The sequence below is a fragment of the Fusarium vanettenii genome, assembly GCF_000151355.1.
Source record: "Fusarium vanettenii 77-13-4 chromosome 12 genomic scaffold NECHAsca_15_chr12_5_0, whole genome shotgun sequence".
In the NCBI taxonomy this organism is placed as follows: domain Eukaryota; kingdom Fungi; phylum Ascomycota; class Sordariomycetes; order Hypocreales; family Nectriaceae; genus Fusarium; species Fusarium vanettenii.
In genome coordinates, this window is record NW_003315870.1 from 654,403 (window position 1) to 676,052 (window position 21,650).

At 51.8% G+C, this 21,650-nt stretch overlaps 9 protein-coding genes across 9 annotated transcripts; 5 read left to right on the forward strand and 4 right to left on the reverse strand.

Annotated features, from left to right (window-relative positions):
- Window positions 1–787: 787 nt before the first annotated feature.
- On the forward strand, window positions 788–2,386 carry NECHADRAFT_87804 (uncharacterized protein; the record flags this gene model as incomplete). The annotated part of the gene is made up of 1 exon (XM_003047253.1): window positions 788–2,386. One exon carries the CDS (start codon window positions 788–790, stop codon window positions 2,384–2,386), a length of 1,599 nt encoding a protein of 532 aa, XP_003047299.1.
- Window positions 2,387–3,296: 910 nt separating this feature from the next.
- Window positions 3,297–4,492, forward strand: NECHADRAFT_53726 (uncharacterized protein; the record flags this gene model as incomplete). The annotated part of the gene is made up of 6 exons (XM_003047254.1): window positions 3,297–3,375; window positions 3,524–3,649; window positions 3,708–3,730; window positions 3,788–3,825; window positions 3,874–4,011; window positions 4,069–4,492. Coding segments are annotated over 6 exons (828 nt in total), but the record flags the coding sequence as incomplete, so codon positions are not given.
- A 229-nt stretch (window positions 4,493–4,721) lies between these two features.
- On the reverse strand, window positions 4,722–7,286 carry NECHADRAFT_87806 (uncharacterized protein; the record flags this gene model as incomplete). Its single annotated transcript, XM_003047427.1, has 1 exon — window positions 4,722–7,286. One exon carries the CDS (start codon window positions 7,284–7,286, stop codon window positions 4,722–4,724), a length of 2,565 nt encoding a protein of 854 aa, XP_003047473.1.
- Window positions 7,287–7,890: 604 nt separating this feature from the next.
- NECHADRAFT_54093 (uncharacterized protein) lies at window positions 7,891–9,586 on the reverse strand (the record flags this gene model as incomplete). Its single annotated transcript, XM_003047428.1, has 2 exons — window positions 7,891–9,275; window positions 9,343–9,586. The coding sequence occupies 2 exons, from the start codon at window positions 9,584–9,586 to the stop codon at window positions 7,891–7,893; spliced, it is 1,629 nt and encodes a 542-aa protein (XP_003047474.1).
- A 741-nt stretch (window positions 9,587–10,327) lies between these two features.
- NECHADRAFT_87808 (uncharacterized protein) lies at window positions 10,328–11,707 on the forward strand (the record flags this gene model as incomplete). The annotated part of the gene is made up of 1 exon (XM_003047255.1): window positions 10,328–11,707. One exon carries the CDS (start codon window positions 10,328–10,330, stop codon window positions 11,705–11,707), a length of 1,380 nt encoding a protein of 459 aa, XP_003047301.1.
- Window positions 11,708–11,871: 164 nt separating this feature from the next.
- Window positions 11,872–13,538, reverse strand: NECHADRAFT_87809 (uncharacterized protein; the record flags this gene model as incomplete). The annotated part of the gene is made up of 2 exons (XM_003047429.1): window positions 11,872–13,247; window positions 13,301–13,538. 2 exons carry the CDS (start codon window positions 13,536–13,538, stop codon window positions 11,872–11,874), a joined length of 1,614 nt encoding a protein of 537 aa, XP_003047475.1.
- A 958-nt stretch (window positions 13,539–14,496) lies between these two features.
- On the forward strand, window positions 14,497–16,274 carry NECHADRAFT_54204 (uncharacterized protein; the record flags this gene model as incomplete). The annotated part of the gene is made up of 6 exons (XM_003047256.1): window positions 14,497–14,630; window positions 14,685–14,881; window positions 14,943–15,038; window positions 15,091–15,468; window positions 15,525–16,076; window positions 16,132–16,274. The coding sequence occupies 6 exons, from the start codon at window positions 14,497–14,499 to the stop codon at window positions 16,272–16,274; spliced, it is 1,500 nt and encodes a 499-aa protein (XP_003047302.1).
- Window positions 16,275–17,224: 950 nt separating this feature from the next.
- NECHADRAFT_54003 (uncharacterized protein) lies at window positions 17,225–18,652 on the forward strand (the record flags this gene model as incomplete). The annotated part of the gene is made up of 1 exon (XM_003047257.1): window positions 17,225–18,652. One exon carries the CDS (start codon window positions 17,225–17,227, stop codon window positions 18,650–18,652), a length of 1,428 nt encoding a protein of 475 aa, XP_003047303.1.
- Window positions 18,653–18,720: 68 nt separating this feature from the next.
- NECHADRAFT_102169 (uncharacterized protein) lies at window positions 18,721–21,443 on the reverse strand (the record flags this gene model as incomplete). Its single annotated transcript, XM_003047430.1, has 3 exons — window positions 18,721–20,209; window positions 20,264–21,068; window positions 21,219–21,443. 3 exons carry the CDS (start codon window positions 21,441–21,443, stop codon window positions 18,822–18,824), a joined length of 2,418 nt encoding a protein of 805 aa, XP_003047476.1. The 3' UTR covers window positions 18,721–18,821.
- Between the last annotated feature and the right edge of the window lie 207 nt (window positions 21,444–21,650).

Consider the following 21,650-nt stretch of genomic DNA (forward strand, 5'->3'; position numbering starts at 1 on the left):
TGATTCAGCCACAATCAATCTCCTTCGTGGCCGGCGCACTCAATTCTGTTCCTCGTTCCGGCATCCGACACCTTTCTCTTCAAGCTCCCCCGAGTCCAAAGTTCTCTTCTCATCTCGGTAGTTGAAGTCGCTCCCCCGTTTTCCAGCGGCCACCATTCTCTTCGATCCGATATTTGATCGCCGAGTTCAAGGTTTCATTTGCGTCAAGCGTCTCGTGTCGTTCCCTTCGATCGCATCGAGCTCAAGCCTCCGATCTCGATCCCGTCAGTGAACTCAACGTTTTCCTCTGCGTTTGAGCGCCCGGTACCAAAACCGTTCCCTCCAACCCCAACCGAGCTTAAGCTCACGCCGAACCTCGTGGTTCTGTTCTCTTAGGCCGCCCTTTGAATCCGCCGACACTAAATCCCTACCTTTCATAGACAAAGTTCCGGCGCCGAGTAACATTGCCTTAGGTTGCCCTTAGGATCCGTTAATCCTAGTGTTCTATCCTCTGTAGACTGTCTTTTGAGATTCAATACCGTTCCCTTAGACGATCCTTAGACTGTATTTTGCCGTTCGGTCGGGTGCCGAAAACTGAACAACACCTAAACGTTGCTGTATTACTGAAATAAGGTTCGTGATTCACGAACTTTATCCCCCTTGTTGGGGTTCCGCTAATATAAATAGTCACCATGCCTCAAAGCAGCCTGCATCTGGACTCAACCCCCTCACCACCATCAATCGAGGTCCTCATCAACGCTGGTGTGAATCCGGTTGCAGCCATCCGAAGGCACAGATGGGTTCGACAATGCCTAGGCCGTCCCCACCAAGTGATGAAGAGGTCCGATGCTACTATGTCGGGCTCCCAGGAAAGCCAAGGCTCGTGGCTAGATCAAGCTCTGATTCGTGGACTGGTCCCCAAACAGACCTCGGCTGGACCCGTGGAAAGACCCTGGATCCCGTTGATCCGCAACATCCGATTGTCGCACTCTGGAATGATTCGGCTGGGCGACTGCGACAAGATTTCTTGGAGGCCCTTGACAGAATACAATGGGTCGCGATTGATATTCTACGACTCGGATACCAGAACGTGAGAGGTACCCTTGACGAGACACCACTCAATCCGGTAACGGTTCTTGTGTCTGTTGCGCCTAACACCACCACCTGGAACGTAGGCGTCGACGTTGTGTTAAGATGCCGTGATATCTTACGGCAGCACGGGATCCATGACGTTGAAGTTGAGATGAAGGAGTCCAAGATCTCGCAATGCAACCTTGGCGCCAAGCCTGTCCAGGAACCACAAAAGCTAACATCAGGCCCCGTAGCCCAACCCGAGGAGTCGAACGCACTATTTTCCGAGTTCTTGGGCCTCTCGATCGCCCCATTGGATTCGCCTTACCATGAAGGTACCAAGGGCCTCTATCTTCGCATCCGCGGTACGACAAGGAAGTTGCTCTTGACCTGCCGCCACGTTGCTTTCGCTGGGTCAGACGATAACAAGGACTTCTTCCACTCCGGTGATGCCCCAAGGGCCATAATTCAACCTGGCACCGGCACGCTTGAGGAAGCCCGTAGGCTTGTGCAGGCCGATATTCGACTCTCCGAGCGGGATATGGAGACAAATAGAGACCTTCCTTGGGCGTCAGCGATACGTGAATTCGACAAAGCAGCGGCCGAAAAGGTGGCCGGAGAAGCCCTGGAACAGAGGCTGAGTGCCCTTGAGGAACCCTCCAACCGAACCATTGGTCACGTCCTGTTCTCACCGAAGATTAGTGAGGGTCGATCCCCGTCGGGTGAGAAACGTTGCAGAGACTGGGCCTTGGTCGAACTGAACCAAGAGAAGCATGTATCAGTCCTGGCAACCTTGACGAACCGAGTTTTCTGCGGCATGACAGGGAAGAACGACACTTGGAGGGTAACCAAGGCCGAACTCGAGGGGTGCAATCCAGCACAACACTACAATCTACAATTTGACGACCAGACGCACACTGTAGAGCTGAGGGGAACCGTTACTAAGGATACCGTGGCGACCCTCCCTACGGAATCAGCATCGCTGCAAGACCCGGCTTTGGTGGTTGCACTATACGGCAGCACCACGGGCCTTTCAGTCGGTGTCGCCAACGAGGTCAAGTCTGTTAAGCGGAACCTGATTGGCGGCACGACCTTCGTGTCCGAGGAGTGGTGCATTCTTGGCGTCAAATGGAGAAGCGGCTCTGGCAGAGGGGTGTTCTCTGAGCGGGGCGATTCAGGATCCTGTGTGTGGGATATGGATGGCCGAATTGGCGGTATGTTGACTGGTGGGCTCGATGGCGGGAATGGGAGCTTCGACGTGTCGTATGCTACCCCAATCGAGTGGCTACTTCAAGATATCCGTGAACAATCGGGTCTGGATGTTGAGTTGGCTTGAGGAGGAAGTGAGGTTCGGTAAGACGAAGGTGCTGTATTTGATAGACATCCTGCAGGGTAGAGTGTGTTTCGGTTAATTTTGCGGTCACCTTCGTGTAAAATTAAACGTTATGATGATGGGTTTGGCGCTTTACATATATGACGAATAAGATCTTTTAATCAGTATCGCCAACGAGGTCAAGTCTATCAAGCGGAACCCTATTGGCAACATGACCTTTGGGTCTGAGGGGTGGTGTATCCATCCTGGTGGCAAGGGGGAGCATTCTGGTTGTTTGTCGTTTAGCTAACCTAAAGTACGTGACGATTTGTCCTAATGTTTCGATGAATATTACCATAACTTTCATAAAAAAGCGACATAACTTAACCTAAAATTAGCCAAGGCGTGTCATAATCTCTTCATAAATATTATAGGTTACCTTGATGATAACCGCCAAGGATGTGGCGCAGTTTTGGCGACAATTTGAAGGAGGCTGGAAGGAAGAGTGCCACTCGGCTGCATCTCGACAAGGAATGGAGACAAGGATAAGGTCATACGATTATCATTACCAAGAAGAAAGAGATGCATGCCATCACGTGCTGGAAACGCGGGGTTATCGCCTGTACGTGAGCTTTTGAGGCATTCTCAATTGTTTCCTGATCAATCTCTCTACTCCTCATTTGCCTGTGTCTGTAGTGTGTGTCTATCACTTAGCGCTGTTGGTTTCCGATTTAACGCCATGGCTAACCCCATTGAAGAGCCACACGGGGCTTTGGTAGGCTTGCAGGGATGACCCAGGCTCTTAGTGGTATGCTAATGGATCTCCCCACAGGCCGTTGATACCTTTGACGACGATGACTCCGCTATTTCGACTGTATGAATCCACAGGCCTTTTTTATGCCCGGTGGCTGACTGGGGTTAGCTAAACACTTCGAGTCTTACGTCCCTTCGATCCAGCGTGCTCAGAGTCCAAGAGGAAAACGGGAGAACCTATCATTCTATGAGCTCCGGCAGTAAGTGCCTCACACATAACGTTGATGATGTGCTTGTAACTGAGGGTCATAGAATACAATTATCCCAACGATGACAGAGAAAATGATCGGCTTGGTGAGCTTAATCCTCCACATAGATACCTGGAGAACCTGGGTTGACGCGACCCAGACATTCAACATAATGTCTGGCTCCTCACTCTCGATGGTGAGCTTGGGTTGTCGCCCAAGATACGCGGGCCGGCGAAGCGCGTTCTTGATGCTGGCACCGGAACTGGTATCTGGGCTGTCGAGTATGGTATGGTACCCCTTTAAGTTTGATCCAGCACGAGATGCGACTCTGACCCACTCTCAAGCCGACCTCCACCCTGAATCAGAGGTAATAGTGACAGTAACGCGAAATGACTCTTAATTCTAATCCTAGAATCCCATATAGGTAATCGGCGTTGACCTTAGCCCGATTCAACCTTCACTGTAAGCGACATACCTGCCAAATATGTTACTTGCGCTAAGCGTAGACAGGGTCCCTCCCAACTGCACCTTCGAGGTCGACGATCTGGAGAAAGAATGGACTTGGTCTCAGAAATTCGATCTGGTCTTGTCTCGCGTCATGACGGGATGCTTCGTTGATATGCAAGAGTTTGTCCACAAAGCATATGCGTAAGCCCTCACTACCCTCAAACAGCATTCATTCTTTACTCAAGTTTCCTTGCTTAGGCACCTAGAGCCCGGTGGCTACTTGGAAATGCAAGACCTGACAAACCCTCTCGCATGTGATGACGGCACCCTGCACGAAGGCCTCGAACTGTATCGACTTGGTCATCTGTTGGTCGAGGCGAGCAACAAAGCCGGGCGCCCCAACAACACTGCACCCAAGTACAAAGAATACCTCGAAAAGGCAGGCTTCATCGACGTGGTTGAGAAGAAGCTCAAGTGGCCTCTCAACCGCTGGCCAAAGGAAAAGAAGTACAAGGAAATCGGAGTTTGGACATGCGAGAACCTCACTAGTGGACTTGAAGGCTTGCTTCTTGCTTTGCTTACGAGGTTTCTTGACTGGAAATCTGAAGAGGTCATTGCGTTCTGCACTTTGGTCAGGAAGCAACTCCGAGATACTTCGATTCATGCCTACATTCCAGTGTAAGTCCGATCCTGATTCTTACTGTGCAGGTGAGATAACTAACGGGAAAACCAAAGGTATGTTGTGTACGGCAGGAAGCCAGAGACGGCACCTGAGCGCACCCCTAGCCCTTGATAAATGGCATTGTTTATCTGGGGGGATTGTCAAATTGTTGCCCGTGTTTGTGTCTCAGAGGGAGTAAGCTAAACAGAACCTCTTCATATCTCGAAACCAGGCTACTTCAGGCCGGACGCTATTCTATGTGAACCATGAAAGTGCTCCCAACCAACTGTAGCTTATCCCAAGGACCATCTTGCCAAAAGAGGTCATGGAAAAACGCACTCTCACACCCTACAAACTTGTCCTCATCCGTCCGATCCCTCGTCAGCATAGACAAAATGTCCTCTCCTGTATGCTTGCTCACTTGGGCAAATCGATCCAGATCGCGGAAAAGACTTTTAGAAATCTGATGTGCGTCGGGCCTAAAGTATCTCGGATCCGTAATCTCTGCAAATTGGACATCAATCCACTGTTCCCCAGCTTGAACCATGTTGTTGTAGGTGGTCAAAGAAAGGGGAACATCTCTCCACTCCTCTTCGCCCTTGATGCGGTACCTAAAGTCAGGGCCGTGATCGTGGTTTATGATTCTTCTCGTATAGATGGGAAACTCTTTATCCAAACTGGATATGGTTATTTCAACATGTCCATCGTCGCTGATCCGTGGTAAGAACCTTGGGTCGATTCGTTCCACACACGCATCGTAGATGGCACTCGCAAGTTCCCAGACGTCTCCCGGCCCTTCCCTGTGCCGTTTTACCAGCGTGGGTAGCAAATCGCGGTAGGACTTAACCCCAGAGCAGAGGGGTGCGAACTCCTCTTCTAGATCCAGCTCTTGGTCTAATTTTGGTTGAACTTCCGGCAAGGCATCATAGAGGCTGTACTGGAGGTTGCTGAGCCCTATCTCCGGGTAACCCCCCCAACGGGTTTTGATCACGATATACGGGCAAACTGCAACTAGTTTGAACGTATTCGTGAGGTTTCTTGGCCGCAGAATCAGATAAACCCTGCAGTCATCACCTGCGTCGAGGATGAATAACTGGTCGTTGTCTGAACCTGTGATGAGTTTATCAAGTCTGTGCTCAGAAACCAGGTAGAGGCCGCACGGCTCAGCGTCAAGATAAAAAAGGAAGAAGCCGTCGGCCTCTTCAACCTTCTCAGGCGTCTCAGATAACGGCATGCAGTGTGTCAAGTTGATGGACAAGGCTCCAGTAGAGGTGTCGATGCTAGCATTCTGATTCCATCGCCGTTCTGCTTGGATGTAGGCATGAGCAGGGCCCTCAAGGTCGTGATGCCGAACGGGATCTTCGTCATCCTCGGATTCTGATGCGTCTGAGAGGTTCATGGTGTCTGGGGGTACTCTACGCCGAACCAGACTGAGTATCCTCTCATCATCGGTCTTTGGTGATTGAAACAGCAACCTCCAGGTTTCCGGGGAGGTCCAGTTGGGGACCCATGATGGGTAGCCGGGAACAGGCGAGGCGGACGACGCGTGGTAGAGGACATCTGGCCGCTGCAGGTTCAGAATGCAGTATCCGAACAGTCCAATGAAGATGTGTTGACAAGAAAGCGTGTAGTCGGCCTGAAGACCTCCAAGCTGTAGAGGGTGAGTGTGGGAATCCGAAGTTGGCGGGTCGCTCAAGACCGATAGCTCAGGCATGATGCCAAGAAGTCCAAAGAGTCGATCGCGGGGGTCGGTTGCCAGAGAAAGAGCCGTGGTCTGAAGCAGCTCCTTAAGATCACCGATACTTGAAGCCCCCTGCGATATGTACCGTGCCCATGCAGCATGTGTTTGTCCCCACGTCCACGTTGGCATGCTTGAAGAGAGACGGCTCGACATTGAAGCATCGGCCCAGAAGTCGACGTCGCCGACTCTTATAACAGCGCCTTTAGAAAGGAGCAGTTCTTGTACAACCCAGATCCGAGAAAAGTACCGCCGACTTAGAAGATCTTCGAGCCGATAGGGCTGAGGCTGCTGCGTTTGAGCAGGGAATGCAGGCTTGATGACGCCTGTCTCCAGCTCGTGCAGCCTTCCACGACGAGCATATCTCCCATGGAGAGAAGTGGCCAGGTCAGGTCCAAGATAGACAACGACACGACTGCAAGAAGAGTAGATACGATCCATGTTGGCAACTTGGCTGCTTCGTTCCGGGATGTTGTTCTGATTAATGCAGATGGCGTCGACCCAGAGCATCCGAATGCCACGCCATGGCCGTACGAAGCGCAGCATTTCCCAGCAATTGTTTGTCTGAACTAAACAGTCCCAGAATGGGCCCACGTAGATGGGCTTGGAAAGTGTACTGTCGCCATCCTCGCCGGCCCATGTATATGAGACGGCTTCGTATTCCGGACAGTTGTCCAAGTCGTAGACCTCCAGGCTTAGGTGTAAAGGATAGTCGGGAGAGGGGGCGGCTTCGATGCAGATGAGGCGGAGCTCGCTTTGCCCGAGAGTCGACGGGTATGGCCCTGACATCAAAGCCGCTTCCGAAGGCTGATCCAGGTCCATTTCATGTTGGCCAATTCCTGCATCATCGCTTGCTGGCGGTGTCGATACCAAGTAAGGGACAGATCGCGGCCACCAGAGCTTTAGTTGCCCTAGAGGTTTGTCCGGTGGCACGAGCGGAACCGAGCTGACTGTGGCCCTCTCGGCAATGAGCTGGGTGGTGTGAGGGGTTTGATGACAGGAAAAGCAGCGGATTGTCCCGTCTGGCAAGACTTGAACGTCAGGTTTGACGCAGCTGACTTCGTGCCAGCGATTCATCGTCGAATGATGGATCGCAACGCACCAGATGGCTTAACAGATTGAAGTTTGGAGCAAGAAAAGTGACAGAACTCGGGTGAAAAACCATCGACGGGTGCCCGTCAGCTTCACATGTGCAGTCTCATGCACGTAATTAAGCGAATGTCTAGATCGGTGAAGTTGGTGGAGCTCCAAACAAGGAGAGCAGCGACCGATAAAAAGTACCTCGGCTTCTGAGAGTTTGCCTCCTAGATAGAAGTACTCTCTAGCAATTAAGGACAGGGATCCAGATCCCAGCCTTCAACTTGTAGAATCACCACGACAATACGAACAACCGTGCAATAGTTGCAAACTCTGACTTGAAAGTACGGGTGGGTGTTAAACTCTATCCGCTTTATTTAACGGCGAGGCCTACACACAAAGTTGTCACATCGCTGGGCATAGTTCTTGAGCACTGGGACGCAACTTCATCACGTAGGAATGTGACGATATAAAGGTCATTGGCTTAATCAACTCTCACCAATACCTGCATTTCACGCTATCCTACAGTTCATGATGCTGATTCTCAGCAAAGAAATCGACGGAAAAGACTATGACAATGACCTCGCTCTCCTATATCACTCTCCTATAGCTTTGGCATATCCTCCTTCCAGCCGGCATCAAGTGCAACTAGCTCCGCACAACGTTCACCGATGGCAAGTACCGTTAGCATTGGGTTTACAGAGAGCATAGTTGGGAATACGCCCGCATCAGCAACCCGTAGTCCCTTAATCCCGCGAACTCTCAGTTCTGTGTCCACCACAGCCATAGGGTCTGTCTTGATGTCACCCATCTTTGTCGTGCACGCGGGGTGGTATACGGTTCCCGATGCCACACGAGCAAACTCGTCTAGTTGCGCATCCATGGTGAGATGTGGCCCGGGCGCGATCTCTCGCTTGATCCACGACTTGAAGGGCTCTTGCTCGGCTATCTTGCGGCATGCTTTGATGCCGTCGACGAGAATGGAAGCATCGTAGCCTTCCTTGTCAGTGAAGTATTGGAAATCCAGAGCTGGCTTCTCGTTCGGGTTGCTGGACTTGAGATAGAGTCGCCCAACGGATTTAGGGCGAGGAATGAGTGGCATGAAGTGGAAGCAACGCTCTGGCTCTGGGATCTCGTAGCCGAGACGCCGGAGGTCATCAACGAAGGGGATGGTGAAGATGTGGACCATGACATCGGGGATGTGCCCGTCGTCTCCGTTGTGGTTGAAAGGCTTGGATCGCAAGAATAGTGCCGTGTCCGAGTTGGCGACTGTGTTTTGGGGAGGCGTACGGTTCAGCTCGTAGAGCATTGTTGTTAGAGGGTGGTCCATCAGGTTCTCTCCAACGCCGGGGATGTCGCTGGTGACTTGAATACCGACTGATTCCAGGTGCTCTCGGGGTCCGATCCCTGATAGTAGGAGTAGCCGGGGAGTATCTATAGCACCAGCACAGAGGATGATTTCATGTTTGGCGCGTAAAGTATGCTTCTCTTCTGACTTGAGAGTCACATCAATGCCGGCTGCAGTATCTCCCTCAACGTGTACTTTTGAAACCCAAGCATCGGTAAGCACTGTCAAACCCGGACGCTTCTCTTCCCCTCGAAACGTTGGATGCAAGTATGCAATGCTGGCGCTGTTGCGATGGCCCGTATCCGGATTATATGAGACGTTGCACCACCCGACACCTTCCTGGAGCCCGGCTTTTGACGATATCATGTGGTTGAAATCCTGAACTTTGTCGACGCCCAAAGCAGCTCTCGCAGACTCTATCCAATCGATGCACATCTCATTCCGATCTCGCGGGTGAGGTAGTCTTACGGTGGTCCGCAGCTTGTCCAGAAGGCGATTGAACAGATCAAAGGTCCAACCTTTGCACCCCAGCTTCTGCCAGAGGTATGCGTCGTACTCAGTCGTGCGGAACGAAATCATGTCGTTGTGACTGGAGCATCCTCCCAGCACCTTGGCACGCGAATGTAGGATGTGACTATTGCCTAGTTATTGCAGACTCTGATTAGATGACTCACATCATGGGTGAGAAGGTTGATCTCAGGTACTAACCATTTGGCTGAGGAACGCTGGTATAGCCATAGTCGAGGTCTGTGCCGATGGTCTGAATACGATCTTTCAAGACCAAGACACGGTCGTCTCCGACATCAAAAGGTCCGCCTTCGATAAGCAGGATACGTTTCTTTGGTAGATATGCGGATAGTCGGCTCGCAACCACACAACCGGCTGTTCCTCCACCAACGATCAGGTAGTCATAGCTGTTGGTGGAGCCAGCGGGAAGTGTCTGTGTCGTCATGTTGGAATAGATAGGGTGTCAACAGATATGATATGAGACAGTAGCAAGTGCCTTGACTTGACCTTGGAGTTTGGTAGAATATGGAGCTCGCTTTATAGCTATCCGTACGTACTCGCTCACACATTCCTTCCTATTCGGGGTTGTTGGCGGGAGATCGGACCCTAGTTCTTCTAGCTAGCCTCTTGCATCGTGCGTCACGGCCCTGGAACCATGCTAGGCCCTTTGCGTGGGCTCTGGACCCTGCCTCGCCTTTTGTCCTGGAAAGGAAAAGTCTATGGATCATGACCTTGGCTGCGTTTCTGGTACAGTGCATACTGGAATTATGATAAGCTGATATCGTGGTGTCGAGTGATTGGGCTAAGCGTTCAGGGCATTCTACCCCACGATTTGTCTGGTCCACCACGCACTCAGGGGACACCTTATTTTGCCCGGGAGTCTTGGCTGAAGGGAGCGGCCACGCGGCCAAGAGAATCATAAACCCCCAAGATATCTTACCGTAGCAGAGTTTGAACCAATCCCATGTACTGTACTGTACCTTGCTGTAAGAACCTGTCGGGGGCAAAGGGAAATGTCATCGCCGGCATCTTAGACGCTAGCTGCGTACATAGCGCTATCAAGAGTCAGCGGTGGGGCCGAGGATGCGGAGTCGGCATCTCGCACTTGAACTCTTCCAGCCATCTTCTGTCTGGGCAATGCCTCTCCTCCCCAGAACATCAATCAACCATCTTCTATACCGGCATAATGGTTTCCAAAGCCTGGCGTGTCCGCTTTGCTCCTTCTTCCAAGGCCACACCCCCGATCCATGGCCCCCCGAAAGACACATCCCTCGACTCCACTGTTCTCCGCCGACAGCCGAAGAGCAAGTCAGCCTGTCGAGAGTGCAGGTTGCGGAGGGTGAAATGCGACGAGACATACCCTGTGTGTCGACACTGCGCCCGACGGGGAACTGTCTGCACCCCGGCGCCCCGCAAGACCATGTGGAAACTGGAGCTGCCACTCCTCATCCAACAGGCATCCTGCGGAGATGGGTTGACGCCGTCTATGCTGCTGCAGTACTACTTTGAGCAGGTCTGCCACATCATGGTGCTTGACCCTGACATCAACCCGCTAGCCTTGCCTATCCTGGACCTCTTCAAGGAGTCGTCAGCTCTCTTGCATGTTGTACAGAGTATTGCCGCTGCACACATGAAAGGTTTCCGCGATGCCAATACGAGCGACTGCCTCGTTGAGCGTGGGCAGACATTGCTATGCATCCAACAAGAGCTTCTGCAGACTCGAAAGAAGGCAATCGCCACATTTCTTGCCATCTTCTTACTGGGCATTTCGTCACCCTGGATCGAAGGAACTACTGGCCTTGAACACCTGGTGGGCGCTCGAGCCCTCATCGACTCCATCTTGGGCGACCCTACAGCCGACCCTTCCGATCCTGCCATACAGCTCATCGTGGGCAATTACATCTGGTGGGAGATGGCAGCATCGTTCAATCTGGAACATCGATTACACCGGCCACTATCCGTCGACTTCATCTCCAAAGCTGTCGAGGCTAGCCAGCGAGAGTACCATCCCATGGCAGGATATTCTTTAGGCATGTTCTACGCCGTTGCTAAAGTGACGCATTACTGCCGTGGAGTGGTAGATGGGCAGTCTCGCGATCTTGCGCTCGAGGCAATCCTGGAGGACGAAATGCTGGCATGGACCCCCAGCCAAGACAATGAGCTGCTCTTCCTTTTGAGCGATGCATATCGAAAACACGGTCTGATTCAACTCTACCGAATATGCGGTCGTGATACGGAGCTTTTTGATGTGGGCGGCGAAACTATGATACAACAATGGGCTAGCGAGGCCATGGAGGGTTTGCTGCGAATACCCCCAACCTCGCCGTATCTCAACTTTCAGCCTATCCCCCTCATGTCTGCCGCTTCTGAGATACCGGCCGACAAGCTTCAGCAGCGAGAGGAGGTGAAGATTCGATTCAAGGCCATATACTCTTTGACGCGTCTTCCAGTCATGTTGGACGCCATTACCCTTCTCGAGGAAATATGGGAGCTTAGGCGTCTGGGGATCACAACTACGTGGCTTGTCATTTTGCTTGAGAGAGGCCAGGTATTTCCACTTGCCTGAGTAGATGGAATGTGTAATGTACTTAATGATGCATGTTTTGGACTTGGTGTTCAAGGAGCCAAATTGTTCTATTCACACTTTTTTTCGTTGATTTGTTCTACATCTCACCAATGAATGTAAAAAAGCTAACCGTTGATCAAACAACGCATTCCGTGCATGTCATATTATAGGTTTGCGACGCTTCTATTCGCGTCCGCAACGATAAACTCGGCACAGCGTTCTCCGACAGCCAGCACAGTCAACATGAGGTTAATGGTAGGAATCAAGGGAAACACGCTGGCGTCAGCAACGCGCAACTTCTTGATGCCCTTGACCCTTAGGTGAGGATCCACGACAGCCATCGGGTCATGGACAACGTCTCCCATCTTAGCCGTGCCGCAAGGATGGTACACCGTGTTTCCAGTCTTTCGTCCGTACTCAGAAAGCTCCTGGTCAGTCTGGCAGCCAGGACCTGGTGCAACTTCTCGCTTGATCCACTTCTTCAGTGGCTGCTGGTTCACGATGGCGCGAGCAGCTCTGAAGGACCACACGATGGTCTTTTCATCATATCCCTCGGGGTCGGTGTAGTATCGAAAGTCAATGGCGGGATGCTCTTTGGGATCGGCAGACTTCAGCCACACCTTTCCTCGCGAACGGGATCTGGGGACGTTGGGTGTCAGGGAAAAGACGTTCTTGGGCATGTCGTAACCCAGAGCGGCCTGATGCACGTCAAACGGCATGGTGTAGATATGCATCATGGCATCAGGAACGGTGCCGTCATCTCCGTGGATGTTGGCAGGCTCGCGTCGCGCAAGGAGAGCAGCATCAGCCCACATGACCGTCTTGTCTTCGAGGGGCTCGTGGAGCTCCCAGGTGATGATAGCTTCGGGGTGGTCCATGAGGTTCTCTCCGACGCCAGGCAGGTCATTGACCACTGGAATGTTGAGCTTCTCAAGCTCATTGCGGGGACCGATGCCAGAGAGGAGCATTAGTCTTGGCGTGTCGATGGTACCGGCGCACAGAATGGTCTCCTTCTTGGCGCTAACCTTGACCTTTCTCCCAGATTTAAGGGTCAAGTTGACTCCTGTAGCCGTTCCATTGACGACGTTGATGCGGTCCACCCAGCCGTTGGTAAGGATGGTGAGATTGGGGCGCTTCTCTTTGCCCTTGAGGATCGGGTGGATGTAGGCAACGCTTGCACTAACTCGATAGCCAGTGTTTTGGTCGTATGTCAGAGAGCAGAATGACACGCCGCCCTTTGAGAGGCCACTCGCCGAGGTGATCTCGTGGTTGACGCTGTCAACAATCGGAATGTCGAGAGCCTTGTTGGTGGCCTCCATGAAGTCGTAAACGATGGGATTTCGGTGTCGGTCGTGGATGGGCACAATGGGCGTCCGCAGCTTTCGAATCAGTCGCTTCATCGTCTCCCAGTCCCATCCAACGGCGCCAGCCTCCTCCCACTTCTTGCAGTCGTACTCGAATGGGTGCACGGCAAGGCTCCCGTTGTGGCTCGAGCAGCCACCGAGAACTTTCGCGCGCGAGTGAAGGATGTTGCTGTTGCCTAGATAGGAGTTAGTATAACAAATAGCTCAGAGACTACGGTGCAAGACTCACCATTTGGCTGCTCAACCGACTTGTAGCTGTAGTCAAACTCGCTTCCCATCAGGTTGTACATGTTTCGCAAGTCAAGGATTTGCTTCTCGTCCAGATCGCTGGGTCCGGCCTCAATCATGAGGATCTTGTGGTCAGGGAGAGACTCAGCCAGCCGACTGGCTATGACGCAGCCAGCTGTGCCTCCTCCAACAATGACATAGTCAAAGTTGAGATTGCTGAGGTTTGTGACTGTCGACATGGCTGAGGGATAGATCAGGAACGAGGTCAAAGGGATGCTTCACAAGGAAAAGTGACAATTTTCGTGAGGATGATCGGGTTGAAGAATTCAAGAGGCTGTATTTGTAGAGGGCTTCGTCATCCAACAACACGATGGGCAAAAGAATGAGGGCATGCTCAGCCCATCGTCAAATATTTGCATTCCTTCCAGAAGAAGAAATGTCGCGATTGACCCCATCACGGTGCTTTGTTGACAATGATGATATCTTTCAGGCCATCTAAGCCGAGAACACGGAGGTCTCGACGTGACCATGCCGTATCGACTCAACAAAGTGGCAAGCGATGGCAGGTGCCTTATCCCTTGCTAGCGTCTACCTCTATTTCCAAGCTCTTGATTCGCCTGTTGACTTCGTTTGAGGCTTGGGTTCAATTACTTGTTCCGGCCTGATAGCATGGACCTGTCTAGCTGCGAAAATAACCCCTTCGCCAAAGTACCCTTTAACAATTCTGCGTGCTTCTCACGCGCCATTGAACCCCGCAGGCCGGAGGCGTCGGGTCGTAGATACGGCAGATCCGAGCCGGGGTCGCGTCTCCAACAACCCCGCATCCATACCTTCCCAATTTGGAAAGAAATCGAAGGCCTGGACATCGGCGGGGTTGAATTCGACCTTGAAGCACGGCATGAATCCCTCGCCTCGTGGCCACAAGAAAATAGGAGGCTGATCTGCTGAGGCCGCCACGTTGTCAATATCATGTACTTTTGTACATCCGAGGCATTTTGACGAATTCGGACATCAAGCGAAGGACAACAATCGAATCCCGACGAAAGCTTACCAAGTATGTAGCGATTGATTAGCGTTGCAAGTCTTGTCAGCCAGTTAATACCTTCCCTTTCGGCATACATCATATAGCTATCGCAATGTAGACTCGTTGTCCCTTCTCCCATCCACCTCAGCACACTTCACGTCACTCAATCCGTCATGGCATCCTCTCCCCTGTTTGCCCAGTTGACGGCCCCCAATGGTGTTGCCTACAAGCAGCCCCTCGGCTTGTTCATCAACAATGAATTTGTTGCAGCTCAGTCTGGCCAAACGATTGCAGCTGTCAACCCATTGTCAGTATAGGTCTATGCTCCAGTGTTGCAGGTGCTGACCTTGGTTCTTCACAGTGACGAATCCGACATTGCACAAGTCCATGCCGCCGGGACCCAGGATGTTGATAATGCCGTGCAGGCTGCTCGTGACGCTTTCAACGGGCTCTGGGGAGACGTGACGTCCACGGAGAGGGGTCGTCTCTTGAGCCGCCTGGCTGATCTTGTCGAGGCTCAGGCTGAGACGCTAGCGACCATTGAGTCGTGGGACGGTGGTAAGATCTAAGATTATGATGACTGCTGCTTCTCGAGACTCTGACCGGACACGGGCTTCAGGCAAACCATTCCATGTTGCCCTGCAAGAGGACGTGCAGGAGGTCGTCGCCGTCTTCAGATACTATGCAGGCTATTCAGATAAACTGCATGGCCAAGGTAATGGTTCCCCTCTGATCCAGCTTTCTAGCGCTGGCTAACTCCTTGTTAGTGATCGAGACGGAAAAGAACCAACACGTCTTCACCACCCGCGAACCCATCGGCGTCTGTGGCCAAATCATCCCATGGAACTATCCCCTCAGCATGGCAGCCTGGAAGCTGGGCCCTGCCATCGCGACTGGCAACTGCGTCGTCATCAAAGCAGCCGAGCAAACACCACTATCCATCCTTTACCTAGCCACCCTTTTCAAGGAAGCTGGTTATCCAAAGGGTGTCGTCAACGTCATCAACGGCTATGGTAGAGATGCAGGCGCCGCCCTTGCGTCGCACATGGGTGTTGACAAGATTGCTTTTACCGGTTCAACCCAGACAGGCCGAGAGATCATGAAGCTCGCGTCAGGGAACCTCAAGAGTCTCACACTGGAAACAGGTACGTACAGTCTTACAAGTATCACGAGAAAATGAGCTGACCTAATGGTTGGAAAGGTGGCAAGTCACCGCTAGTCGTGTTTGACGATGCCGACCTGGACAAGGCAGCATACTGGGGACATGTTGGCATCATGTCGAACGCCGGCCAGGTCTGCACCGCCAACAGCCGAATCTTTGTGCATGAAAGCATCTACAACGATTTCCTCCGCCGGTTCCTAGAAAAGGCTGCCTCGGCCAAGGTCGGTGACCCTTTTGCCGCTGACACGTTCCAAGGCCCTCAGGTCAGCAAGGCGCAGCGGGACAGAATCCTCCACTACATTGAACTTGGAAAGTCTGAAGGGGCAACGCTCGCTCTTGGAGGCAAAGTGCACGAAACCGCCGGTAACGGCAAAGGTTATTTTGTTGAACCGACAGTCTTTACAGATGTCAACGACGACATGACAATTTATCGCGAAGAGATCTTTGGTCCTGTCGCCGCGGTCCTCTCATTCAAGACAGAAGACGAAGTTGTCAGACGAGCAAATGACACCTTCTTTGGTCTCGGTGCCGCCCTTTTTACTAAAGATGTGAGCCGGGTCCATCGAATCTCGCGCAAGATACAAAGCGGCAGTGAGTCCTCCCCTTCTCTCCTATGATGAACTCCCAACTGATCTCGTCTCAATAGCTGTGTGGGTCAACAGTAGTAACAACTCGGATATCCGAGCTCCGTTTGGAGGATTCAAGCAATCGGGGATCGGTCGTGAGTGTGGGCAAGCTGGAATCGAGGCTTACACCAACATCAAGACTGTTTTTATCACGTTGGACTAGATATTCTGTGCATTGTGACTGAATGAATTCAGTTGCTCTACAATTGCCAATGGAGCGCTGTTCAAGTGCCCAAGTGACACAGTAGAAGCAAGTTAGGCTTTTTATCACTTTGAGTCTAACTAAGTATCTGCCCAACACACTACACCAAACCATGACCATTACCAGATACTGCCTGCGTGCTTCCGAAGTCAAGACTTATCAGACAGGGGAATCACGCTTCCCTCCGAGTAAATAGCCGATGTAAATCCAACTAGACAAGGTTCAAGGCATTAAATTGATCTACTTAACTTATGACTCTTTAGGCTTTTCCTCCTCGATACATGATGTTGACAATCCGTCAACATTGCCTCGTAGGGAAATTCCTACCGACCGATCTTTCATAAACACAAGCCATTCGGAAACGACTCGGATTCAAGACGCCTTCTTCGGGACGTACGGCATCGTGACAAGAGCCTTGCATAAGCAACGCATGGATATGTTATCGCAGTCTCAGCTTACTAGGTCACAACCTGATCCCTGTTGACAAGATACCTACCCCAAGTCAATCATGAAGGTGGGCGCAGGATAGCGTTCGCCTATTAGCCGAATCAGGAAACAAACCGCCACTCAGTGAGCTTCACTCTTATTAGCCCGTTGATAAAAATCTCATGCTCACAACCCTCGCTACCGCTGCTAGTCGCCACACTAAACCAAGTCCACATGGTCTGGCCCCCCTTTCCCCGCGTTGGCCGTGTGTTCCGAAAATTTCAAGGACGACATATGAGTTTGTGGTCTACTTGAAAAGGGCAGCTTTCCTGGGCCATAGACGGCTTAGCATCACATCTCTTCAATATTCCCTCTTCAAACACACCTCGACATCACCCACCATGAGCAAAAAAGAGAAACAGGCACCGGGTCAAGACTCTGTGCCTGAGCCCAAGCCAGAATCTATCATTGGGGATGTCATCGTTATGGAGAAACCCTTCAGTGTCTGGTCTGCCATGGCCATTGGCGCGTCAACAACCAACACGGCAATCGGCATCATCCTCACCATTGGATCCATTACCGCCAGTGGCGGCTCCGTCACTCTTTTCTGGGGCTTTCTCTTCATGGCAATTATCGGACTCGCATGTGCAACAAGCCTGTCTGAACTGGCGTCTGCTCTTCCCGATGCCGGAGGACAGTACATATGGGTTGCAGCCCTTTCTCCCCCCGGACCTCGTCGATTCCTCTCATACGTCACGGCTCTCCTCAGCTGGGCTGGAGCTGTGTGTACCGGTGCCTCGGTCTGTGTCGTTGGTCCCAGCTTGCTCTTTTCACTAGGAAGTCTTCTCAATCCCAGCTTTCAACAAGATCCCTGGATGGGCTTCGTCGCGTATCAGTTGACCAACATTATAACGCTCGCTCTGAGTGCGTTTGAGCATTTACTGCCGAGAATCACAAAGGGCATTTTGGCCTTTACCATGTGTCTCTTGGTCGCGCTCTTTGTTGGTCTCTTTGCTGCATCCGATGAGAGACGCTCCGCCAAAGACATCTTTACCGATTTCTACAACGTCTCGGGCTGGTCGACCGGCGTGGCATTCCTGATTGGACAAAACGGCTTGAACTGGGGTTTCTCATGTCTAGATGCCATTGTCCACATCGCCGAGGAGATCCCGGATCCCAGCACCAATGTGCCAAAGGCTCTGATCTTGACAATCATTGTTGGGTTCGTCACTGGACTGCCTATCGTCCTGGCTTTCTGCGTCAACCAGGTCAATTACGAAACTCAAACTTCGACCATGGCAACCGTGTATGTAGCCTTTGGGGAAAGCAAGGCTGCTGCCATTGCCTTCCAGATCGCCATCTTCATCTCAGCTGTCGGGGCAATGTGGGGGATTCACGTCTGGCAGTCTCGCCTTGCGTGGACCATTGCTCTCAACAAGGGCTTCCCCTTTTCGAAGCATATCGGCCAAGTGATGGGTGCACCTTTTCACACACCTATCTATGCTTTGATCTGGTCGGCTGCATTCACAAGTCTGCTGGGCTTCCTCTACCTTGGATCCCAGACCGCCTTCAATTCGCTGGTCTCAGCTGGCATTCTACTCCAGTATGCTAGTTACGCCATCCCAATCGTTCTGCTCTTGAAACATGGGCGATCGCGGCTTCAACATGGTCCATTCTGGTATCCTCGGCTCGGTTTGCTATCCAACATCATCTTTCTGTGCTGGGCCCCGATCGCCTTGGTGTTTTATTGCTTTCCATACGCCCTGCCAGTCGAGGCCGCGTCCATGAACTACATCTCGGTAGTTCTCGCTATTGTTGGTGTTTTGATTGTCTTCTTTTGGTACATATACGCGCGCAAGAACTTTTCGTTTCCCGAGCTCGGCGCGAGTCGTTGCATCGACGAGATTATTTAGCTTGGGATACAACTGAAGATAACAATCGAGTAGATATTGGGCAAATTTTATTCATTCACAGGCTGTTTCTGGTTGCATCAGGAGAATAGATTTCCTGTCGTTATTGATCATCATGAACCAATGTCCAACAAAGATTGCCCAGAAACAATTATTCCTGACGTACGCCATATTACCTGCTGTGATTCAAAACCAAGTGATCCGTAAACTTGACCGGACGCCGATATCGTTTCTCACACCAAGGACAAAAGTAAAAGCCTTCCCCATCAAGGAATTTGGCCATCTTTGGAAAGTTATCCCGGGTTCCTGCCAGTTTCTTAAGCCGATCGAGAAAGGGTGGGGGAACTTCGTTAGGTGGCACGCCGAACCGAGGGTTCGTCGTCTCCAACTGCAAGGCTTTGCCTATATACACGGGTTGCCAGGGGGTTGGTGTTGAAAGGTAGGGTTTGGAAGGAGGGGGTGTGGGATTTCCAGTTGGCACCGGTGCTTGGTATGAATTGGGCTTGGGTGCTGGTGGAATAGGAACTTTAGGAACCTGAGGTCTACTCTCGGGCTGTCGAGGTGGAGGTGGAGGGGGAGGTGGGGGTGCAGAAGTTGCTTTAGGTTGAAGTGGCCGAGCTGCTGGTGGCCGTGTTGCTGGTGCCCGGGTTTCCGCTGGGATCGGGGGTCTGGGCGACACATGAGATATTTCAGGTCGAGAAGGGCTGATCGCTGGATTTGAATGAGCCTGTTGATCCTGGGATGGAGGTAATCGGTGGTGGTGGAAGCCGGTTGTTACAGGGCCCTGAGGGTAAGGAACCTGAGGAGGAACCTGAAGCGGCCGCCGGTTAGTTGGAGGTTGGTATGGCGGTAGCTGAGATTGTGGCGCCTCTGACCCCGGGAGTGCTCCGGGGAATGCCATATAAGTTGACCTTGTCATCAAGTTGCGAAGATCTATTGTTGCGTTGTTGGGTAATGTGTGTTGGATATGATGGACATGAACAGGAGTAGGTAGTTGGACTTGAGGTTGTTGTCCGTTTCTTAAAGGTGGTGCTGGGGCGACACCCTGCGTCGTATAACCGGTGATAGGACCGTTTAGTAGTATTGTAGGTTTTAAGTCGAAGCTTTGCCCTGAGGAAATGGAAGTGTTGGGTCTGACATCCTTCATCTCGGTGACAACAGAATGCCGGGGGTCTACCGCCATCCTGTTGTCTGCAGTTGGTGGTTGACTTGACTTTGCGGGCTGATCTTGATTCTCCATTTCGTCATCGGAGCTAGATATGGAAATTATTGTAATGTCATCCCTGATGGAATGCGTAATGGTGTTTGTTGGGGCTGCCTCAACCTGTGGATTTGAAGAAGTTCCGGGGCGGCTTTCCCCAGGTGTCAGTGGCACGGAAGCTGCATTTCCAGATTCTGGTTCATTGTTTGCGGATAATGGTACTTTGTCTTCCACTGCGGTGTTTGTGGGAGCATCAGCCGCTGGCTGCTCGGGCTCTAAGCGAACAGAAGTGAAAGCTTGCTCCGGTTGACTCTCGTTACCTGCGGTGCATAAAGGCGGCGTCTCCGAGTCGCTTTCTTCTAAGATAGCATTGTTAGCAACCTGGTAACAGATCTGTTTTATAGAGAACTCACCCGAAGAAGCCCATGAGTCTTCATCCGAAAACTCCGTCTCTTGCTGTAATCGCTTCCGCAAATACTTTTTCGCAAACTTCAAATTCGGCACGAGCCGTGAAGAACTCTTAAAGACGCTCAACTCCTGCAAATCACTCGCCTTGACCCAACCAGCAGAGGCTTGCTCAGGAAAGTCGCGTCTGTCGAAAAACAGGATTGGGAACTCTCGGTCCATAGCATAAGGCCCGTCATGCTCATATCCTTCCCGCCACTTGAGATTTTGAGTATCAGATTCACATCTCAAGCAGTCTGGCGTGCTATTCATCAAGCCGAGCTTCTCAAGGGTACTTGGAATTCCAAAGGCTTCGAGGCCTATGTGAGGGAGGACCAGGGCAGGAAACCAGTCTTTTGTCGTTTCCCAGTAGGCCAGGTAAATTCGACCTGGAGTTGGCCTCGTGATCCCGCTAATCCTCCGTTGCTTCGACTGCCGTTTAGAGACTTCCTTTTCTTTGACCTCGGATTCATCATTCGATTCGTGTAGTCGTTTCTTCGGGCTTGTTTTCTCCTCCGCTTTGCATTCGGATGCTTTCTTGCTGGCCTGGCTGACGGCTAGAGCAACCGTGTTGTTCTTATCGGCCAACTCGGCATCGCAATCTATAACCTCGACGCCAAAATGCTTGATGACTTCCAGGCTTGTCGGATACCATGGCAGCCCATGCTTGCTACCTTTAAGATGCGCCGCTGCACCTCTTAACGCAGGGTGCTGAAATGCCTTCTGATGCTCATCACAGTGCAGAATATACCACAGTCCATCAGAAGATGGAACCTGCACGATGAAATGTTTAACCGCGGCATTTCCATCTTGAAATACCTCATCAAAAGTTACGCGTCTCTTTGCATGTGATTGCGGCCTCCGCGGACGCAAGTTACGCTTCCCTCGTCAGAATAGTCACCAACGTGATCGCGACAAACTTACTCCTACAGGAGCACAGACAATCGTGTCCTCCACGTGAGAATCGGATGCGTCGGATGGTGGTGTTGGACTTGGCGGAACTGGTGTTATCTCGCTTTTCTGTTGGGGAATCGGATCCTGGGCGAGACCCGGGGAAATGGGAGAAATTGGGACTGTTGGTCGGCGGCCAGGGCGGTCCAGGAGCGTCATTTTCTCGGCGGCATGGTCTGAGCAGGCATCAAGCGCCATGTCGATGGAAGTGAAAAGGTGTGGATTACACGTCTCATCGAGACGGGGGAGGAGCATTATCTTTATCACACCAAGCCCAGCCCGGAGAACCCGACTAAGAAAATTATTCCAAAAGTTGATTCATCATAGGCTTGTCATGTTCATCATGGTTCGTAATTAACTCATCACCCTTGCTTAAACGAGGGTTGGGGACTTGCTGCTTCGCCA